This window comes from Xenopus tropicalis, chromosome 8, assembly GCF_000004195.4.
Source record: "Xenopus tropicalis strain Nigerian chromosome 8, UCB_Xtro_10.0, whole genome shotgun sequence".
Lineage (NCBI taxonomy): Eukaryota > Metazoa > Chordata > Amphibia > Anura > Pipidae > Xenopus > Xenopus tropicalis.
The window spans coordinates 28,009,235-28,017,524 of record NC_030684.2 but is presented as its reverse complement, the minus strand read 5'-3'; the positions used below and the strand labels follow the sequence as shown (position 1 = coordinate 28,017,524).

Below are 8,290 nucleotides of genomic sequence, written 5' to 3'. Positions count from 1 at the left end.
TGGTGTGGGCTTTAGGCCGATGGTGTGGGCCTGAGGCAGGGGCCGATGGTGTGGGCCGTTGGCAGGTTGCCGATGGCGTGGGCCTGAGGCAGGGGGCCGATGGCGTGGGCCTTAGGCAGGGGGCCGATGGTGTGGGCCTGAGGCAGGGGGCCGATGGTTTGGGCCTGAGGCAGGGGGCCGATGGTGTGGGCCTGAGGCAGGGGGCCGATGGTTTGGGCCGTTGGCAGGGAGCTGATGGTGTAGGCTGTAGGCTCATAATGTGGGCCTGAGGCAGGGGGCCGATGGTGTGGGCCGTTGGCAGGGGGGCGATGGTGTGGGCCGTTGGGAGGGGGCCGATGGTGTGGGCCGTTGGCAGGGGGCTGATGGTGTGGGCTTTAGGCCGATAATGTGGGCCTGAGGCAGGGGCCGATGGTGTGGGCTGTTGGGAGGGGGCCGATGGCGTGGGCCGTTGGGAGGGGGCCGATGGCGTGGGCCGTAGGCAGGGGGCCGATGGCGTGGGCTTGGTGTAGGCTGTAGGCCAATAGTTTGGGCCGGTGGAATAAGGGCCGATGGTGCGGGCCGGAGGCAGGGGGCATAGAAGGGAAGAGACCAATGGAATGGGATGGAAGGAAGGGGACAAGGGTCAAAGGATAGTGTGATGTGAAGGAGGCAGTGGGCATCGGCCCACTGCCTCCTTCACATCACACTATCCTTTGTACAGCCTACACCACCGGCTCTTTGTCTTCAGGGCTGATATTGAGAGCTGAAGACAAAGAGCCGGTGGTGTAGGCTGTACAAAGGATAGTGTGATGTGAAGGAGGCAGTGGGCCGATGCCCACTGCCTCCTTCACATCACACTATCCTTTGACCCTTGTCCCCTTCCTTCCATCCCATTCCATTGGTCTCTTCCCTTCCATGCCCCCTGCCTCCGGCCCGCACCATCGGCCCTTATTCCACCGGCCCAAACTATTGGCCTACAGCCTACACCAAGCCCACGCCATCGGCCCCCTGCCTACGGCCCACGCCATCGGCCCCCTCCCAACGGCCCACGCCATCGGCCCCCTCCCAACAGCCCACACCATCGGCCCCTGCCTCAGGCCCACATTATCGGCCTAAAGCCCACACCATCAGCCCCCTGCCAACGGCCCACACCATCGGCCCCCTCCCAACGGCCCACACCATCGCCCCCCTGCCAACGGCCCACACCATCGGCCCCCTGCCTCAGGCCCACATTATGAGCCTACAGCCTACACCATCAGCTCCCTGCCAACGGCCCAAACCATCGGCCCCCTGCCTCAGGCCCAAACCATCGGCCCCCTGCCTCAGGCCCACACCATCGGCCCCCTGCCTCAGGCCCACACCATCGGCCCCCTGCCTCAGGCCCACACCATCGGCCCCCTGCCTCAGGCCCACACCATCGGGTTTGGGCTGGAGGAAAGGGCCGATGTTCTGGGCAATGGTAGTCAGCTGATTGTTTGGGCCAGAGGAAAGGGCTGATATTTTGAGATGGAGGCAGATGGCCAATGGTGTGGGCCAGAGGAAAGGGCTGATATTGAGAGCTGAAGACAAAGAGCCGGTGGTGTAGGCTGTAGGTTGGGGGCTAATGGTATTTGCCAGAAAAAGAGGGCATCATCAGGGCCAAAAGCAGAAAGCAGATTCTAAGGGAAAGAAGCAGTAAGCTAATGTAAGAGCCAGATGTAGGCTTCTGATGGGGTAGGCTGGAAGGCAACATTAATACAACAAAAATAAGGGCCAAAGGCAGGGAGCTGATCTTTGGAGCAGAGTTTAGAGCTAATGGCAGAATTGGTTGCTGATTGTAAGGGCTGTAGGCTACAGAACTTTATTGACAGGGTGGAATGCAATCAGAGTGGCCAATGTAAAGGGCCTGAGGTAGGGATCTAATTTTAGCGGCCGATGTTGAGGCTTGGGTCATAGGCTGATGTTAAGAGCTAGAGGCAGGGGCTAAATATGTGCACTTGAAGTGCTCAATGTTATGGGCCAAAGGCAGGGAGCTGATCCTAGGGGCCGATGGTAAGGGCCAAAGGCAGGATTCTAGGGCCAATGTTAAGGGCCAGAGACGGGCCTGAGGGTGTGGGCTGGAAGCAGGCTGGGCAGTGATAAGGGCCAGAAGCAGAGAACTGATTTTGACTGAGACAGGACTGATGTTAAAGGCTGGTTTGGGGCCGGTGTTGGGGCCATAGGATTATGCTTACCAGCTGGAGCTCACATATGAGAATTCTTGGAGAATCACTGGCTTCCGAGATGAAAACATTCTCTTCTGGTCCTCCAAACAAAGCAGTGGCTCTTTATAATCTCCAAAATCCTTCTCTGAAAGCTGCAGTAAAGGGAAAATAAAAAGTATACATTTATCTGTTTCTTGCTTAATAACATTCTTATAGCCAGTAATAGCAGAAACATCCAGGCAAGCAATAAAGAATATTGATGAATATCCCACAGAAATGTTTAGAAACCGAGGATATTAGCAAGTTCCAAGTTTCATAACAACAGATGTATATTATGGTTTCTGGAATTTTAGCATAGAACAGTGCCAGGCTAGAGTTTAGAAGCTCCTCCTTCCCCCAAAATTCCAGAAACCATAATATATATCTGTTATGGAACTTGCTAATATCCTCGGTTTCTACACATTCTAGCGGTTCTTTTTGGGATATATATAGAAGTGATAGCTGCATTCTTGTACTTACTCCTTCTGGCTTCCAGGGCGATGGTGCCTTAAGACTCTCCAGGTCTGCCCAGTCGATGGAATTAAAAAAGGGGTGACTCCTGATGTCTCCCCTTGTGCCCAAGCGCCTCTCTGGATCCTTCTCCAACACCTAAAGGGCAAAGCATCATTAACAGTTATATATGTGGAAGTCAGAAAGCGGTATAATTGTACTTCTTTCCCATTTATTATTATTCTTGATATTCTTTGTTTTAAAATTATCTTTTCTTCTTTTGCTGAATTAGAAATATCTAAATGAATATAAATATCTTTAAAAGGGAATAATTAGGCACCCACCTCGTCCAGGAGTTTCATGGCTTCTGTGCTGAGACCCTCTGGATAGCAGGGCTTGGTTCTGGTCACTGAATGAACCAGACAGTCCAGCTTTGTGCCAGAATAGAATGGTGATTTTCCAGTGGCCATCGTGCACAGAATGATCCCAAACGCCCACCAGTCAACTCCTGGTCCGTATGGCTTCTTTAGATGTTGCTAGAAAAGCAAGAATACATTATTTACTAAATTGACCTTCTGACATGTTTCTACATCCTCCTTAAATTAACTCTTTTCATGCCATGTTAAGATTCATATATTTAAAACAATAGTAAAACAAATCCAGCAGTATTCATGCTTGGTGCTTCACTATTGCTGTTAGTAACTGTATTAGAGCTGAATTCTCACCTCTGGAGCCATGAAGTGGCAGACTCCCGCTGGGGATGTGATCTTCTTTTCCCCTAAAATGTCCTCTGCGACCATTCCGAAATCCACTATTTTGATGTGACCCTCGGTGTTCACTAATATGTTGTTAAGCTTCAGATCCCTGGAAGAGAATGGTTAATAACGGTGTTTAAAAACAGGCCAAAGCTGGTATAAACAAGAGGGGGATTTTTAATTGGATAAAGTGTGTAGTTGTTGAAGGTATATTAATTATAATGTTAGGGATAATGGAAAAACAAGAGCTGAGTTAGCTGCTAATAGAGCAATGTTACTTACCGATGTACAATCCCTCGTGAGTGAAGGAACTGGATGCCTACCACCAGTTCCGCTGCGTAGAAGCTGTACAAAAATATAAACATAACTATTGAGAAATCATATTTCCTGTATAGCAATGGTTCGTTTAATAAAGACCCAGAAGGTGATAAGCATGCACAAATGGTCATACAGTTCAGGTCATACATTATGGTCAAAATGGGCCTAACTACCTGATAAAATCTGGGTATGTGTGGCCAGCTTTAAACTCTAGATAGAATTGTAACATACACCATTGGATGCAACATTTTTTATTAACTGAAGACAGCATTATATTGTTAGCTGATAAAAAGCGTATATTTAATTGTTTGGATACCCCTTAATTTTTTAATATTGTTGACCATATAGTAGGAAAATACAAGGGAAGCACACAGCAGCTGCACAGGAGCAGGGGCATTGTGGGAAGGGGGACTCTATCTGGTTTTAGTAAAGGAAAAGTACCCTATTGTGCATTTGTCTGCCACAGGATAATACCCTGCAGTGTCTTAGTTACTCCCACTACACAAATTATTTTTGGTGTGCAACAATTTTTTTTGATGCCTGCAACTGTTTCTTTGTCGTGTAGCAAATTTCTCCACTGCAAATTTTTACCCTGTTCAGGAACTGATAGCAACCATCCTCTGAACTGGGGAAAACTTGCTGAGAATTAGTAAATAAGTTTGGCAGACAATATTGCATCATTCTGTCCATTTTGACTGCATAAGCTCTAGTGATGAGCGAAATTTTTTGCCAGGCGTGAATTCGCAGTGAATTTCCATGAACCATCTCCCTCTATTTCAGTTTGTATGCTACTTACATTACAGTCTCCATGTCCAGTTTCTGTTTTTCCCTTAGCAGATGATAAAGGCTGGTCTTGCTGACACACTCCATCACCAGAAAGGCATGCAGCTGGTTACATGGATAAATGAAAAGAGCATTAATGTGAGTATTGAGTAAAATGCACTATAATACCCACAAGTACTAATTATTGGGGCACAACTTTATAGAGTGAAAGAACAAAAAACTACAAAGACTGCACTCCATCAATGTATAAAAAACATATTTTAAGACATTATCAATGAAGTAGCAATAGCACCAAATATGATATGATTAATGTCTTAATATATATGAGATGTTTATATATATATATATATATGTGTGTGTGTGTGTGTGTTAATAATATATATGAGCTGAGACATTGGTGAAAGACTGTGATTGGATATAGAAAGTAGCAGAGTAAGGTCTATAATATAAAAAAAAGTTAAACAAAGGCATAGTAACAGGCATAGTAACTATATTGTACCGGCGTTTGGAAAGCTGCAAGCCCCTTGCACAGAAAGGGACACTCTCTGGCGATCTGCAGTGTGCGAGCCTCTGCCCTAATGCTCTCCTGATGTTGAACGTTGTCCTTCTTCCTGATGAATTTAAGAGCAACGTGCTCTGTGGTGTTGACTAAAGATGCCAGCAGAACCTGAGAAAGGCAGAGGGAAGAGCTAAATTATTAAATGATCTGTTTGGACCCAGTAATCAAATTGATTGCATTTGGGTTTCTATTGTAGCCAACCTAATGAAATTTAAGAGGCTGGGCCATTATGTGCGGATTGACATTTAAAATAGGCCATGAGACCAAAATGAGCCCCCAGTAATGGCTGTCTGTGGCTTCTTGCAGCAGCCTGGCATTTACCATAATGTACACATTGCCAGGCCAAGCCTGAGAGTCATTACACTATCTTGTCATCACATACCTTTCCGAAAGATCCTATCCCAAGCACCTTGTGGAGCTTATAGTTGTCAATCAGCAGAGGATTTGGTCTTTCAGCTTCTAGACATGGCTTCTTCAGCTCCCGTTCTTCTGGGGAAAGACATTTAATTTAAGTCACAAAGGTTTGTTTTATACTTTTCTGTTATTCAGACGTATGCTGAGAAGCATTTGAGTTCTATCAAAAATATGTGGCTTAATGTTGGGTATTAGGTTAGAAATTAAACTTATCAATGCAGGCAGGATATAACCAGTACTAACACAAATTGTAATTCTGTATTTTATTATAGTTATCTGAAATGCACCATTATCCTTGATCATACTATGGCAAATTTTCCTCCCAGCAGTGGCTCAAATATCCAGGGCCAAGGGGTGCCAATGCACTGATACCTGGCCCTAATGGGGTGCAAAAGCTGATGTCAGCGGCACTTTTTTGATTGGGAAGTAGACTTTTTCAGGTTTATTAGATCCCTTAAGTTAAAAATGTGCTTTACTGGGACCCAGACTGGAACCCAGGTCCAATATCCAGGTCTTAAAAAGAAAAGTAATTATTTACCTGATGTTACAAGTGTGTCTTTGGATACTTTTGTTAAACTAGTAACTAATGAAGTTAAAGATATTTGGGATAACGATACAGAAATTAAACATCACCCTAATCTTTCTAAAAGGGAACAACATGCACTGAGTACCCTCAAAAATAATCACAATATTATAATTAAAAAGGCAGATAAGGGGGGAGCGGTGGTGGTCCTAGATAGAGATAAATATAATGAAAAAATAATGCGGTAATTGAATAGACTCAGAACCCACAAGTAAGATTAAAAATACTATAGATACAATGGTCATTGATGCATTTCTTATGGGCACTATTGATAAGAGTACTAGGGATTTCCTTATTACAGAATTTCCTAAAATTCCATTATTATATATACTGCCCAAGATTCATAAAACTTTAATTAACCCTCCGGGTAGACCAATTTTGTCAGGTGTGGGTTCAGTCCTTGAACCACTTTCTAAATTTGTTGATTTTCACCTGCAAAAATTGGTCAGTAATTTACCCACCTATCTTAAAGACACTACTGATTTATTAAAGAAATGGAATGCTTTGGGTCCATTGGAAGGTGCTATTATCCTCTGTAGTATTGATATTGAAAGTCTGTTTACATCAGTACCACAGGAGGAGGCTCTAAATTGTGTGGAAATGCATTATTAGATACAAATTTATACCCAATGCCCTGATTTATTTTATTCTGGACTGCCCTGAAATAGTTCTAAAGAAAAACTATTTCATGTATGACGGGCGATTTTTCTGGCAGCAACAAGGCACGTCAATGGGGTCAGCGGTCACGCCATCCATTGCCAACCTTTTTGTTTATGAGTTGGAGAAAAATTTGTTTCTTAATAAGACCTTTCAACCATATATTAGACAGTATTTTAGGTATGTGGCTGATACCTTAATTTTATGGGATGGTCCGATTGGTAAATTTGAGCAAATGGTATCTGAAGCAAATAAATCACACCCAACTGTTAAATTCACTTTTGAGACCTCTACTAATGAGAGAATTTTCTTGACATCAACATTAAATTGGATGGTAACAAAAATGGATAGGAATAACCTTTTGCATATCAAGAGCTGCCACCACCCCCTTACATTGAAGGCAATACCTAAGGGTCAGTATATCCGGGCAAGGAAAATCGCTTCCAATGACCCTTTGTATAGAGATGCTGCTAATGATTTGACGAAGCGCTTCATGGATAGGGGTTACCCCAAACAAAAATTAGAACATGTCGCCAATGTGGTTGGTAAGTTGCCTCGTGAGCAATTATTAAAGCCAAAAGTTCATATTTATAATGACAACAGAATGACTTTTGTGGGGAAATTTGATAAGAAAAGCTGGAAAATAGAAAATGTTATCAGAAAGTACTAGCCCATTTTGCAATCAGATACAAAATATGGTAGTTTATTCAGCAAGTTCCCCAGGTTTGCTTATAAAAGAGGTTCTTTTCTTAAGGACATTTTATGTCCAACATAATCATTTGGTACAAAGAAATTGTTTGAAGGCAAACCTAAGATAGGCACTTTTCCATGTATGGAATGCAATTGTTGCAGTTCCATTATTAAGGGACCTAACATACACCAATCACTAAGTGGGGTGGAAATCCCTTTAAAAGTTTGTGATATTTGTACTAAAGTGCCCATGCGGAATGCTATATGTGGGAAAAACTTTCCGTCCGATTAATACACGTATAAAAGAACATAAGAAATATATTAGGAATTTTAAGGAGGATTCTTACACGGATACATCTGTGTCACGACACTTCATTGATAATAAGCACAGTGCCTGTCAGTTAAAATGGAAACCTGTAAGAGGCGGGATTGGAAGAAGCTGCTATTACAGAGGGAGGCTAGGTGGATACGCGCCTAGACTGTGTCATGCCCAGAGGTATGAATGAACAATACAGTTTACTCTGTTTCCTGCAGGTTCAATTATATATTGTCTACTCTATTTTTCAGGTGAATAAAGTTAGCCAGCTAGTCGGTGGGAAACACGGATCTCCTGCTATAAAACATTGGTATGGGTGAATCACCTATTACAGGAGATAGAGATATATAATAAGGCTGGCCACTAAAGGTAATATTTCATCAGTAACTGTTGCATATTTTGTAGCTTATCCATTTTGTAACAATAATTTCATTTATATGGAAATGACTTATAAATTTTGCATCTAAACATGTATAGGCAATTTCAATACATAAAGGATTACGTTACCCTGGATAGGCCCTGTATGGGCAGTTTCCTACCACTGGTGTGGTTAGACACATGTAC

At 43.7% G+C, this 8,290-nt stretch overlaps 1 protein-coding gene across 1 annotated transcript; it reads right to left on the bottom strand.

The window, feature by feature from the left end:
- Positions 1-1,380: 1,380 nt before the first annotated feature.
- LOC101730587 (protein kinase C theta type-like) lies at positions 1,381-3,671 on the bottom strand. Its single transcript, XM_031892396.1, has 4 exons — positions 3,377-3,671; positions 2,996-3,187; positions 2,682-2,810; positions 1,381-2,314 (listed from the first exon to the last, which is right to left on the bottom strand). The coding sequence occupies exons 1-4, from the start codon at positions 3,449-3,451 to the stop codon at positions 2,189-2,191; spliced, it is 522 nt and encodes a 173-aa protein (XP_031748256.1). The 5' UTR covers positions 3,452-3,671; the 3' UTR covers positions 1,381-2,188.
- Positions 3,672-8,290: the final 4,619 nt, after the last annotated feature.

Excerpts from the sequence above, each read along its gene's own strand:
- LOC101730587 (XM_031892396.1), bottom strand. The coding sequence starts at position 3,451 with ATGGTCGCAGAGGACATTTTAGGGGAAAAGAAGATCACATCCCCAGCG. Across the intron at positions 2,811-2,995 it reads CCATGAAACTCCTGGACGAG|GTGTTGGAGAAGGATCCAGA; the intron begins GTGGGTGCCTAA and ends TTTGCCCTTTAG. Across the intron at positions 2,315-2,681 it reads CGCCCTGGAAGCCAGAAGGA|CTTTCAGAGAAGGATTTTGG; the intron begins GTAAGTACAAGA and ends CCTTTACTGCAG.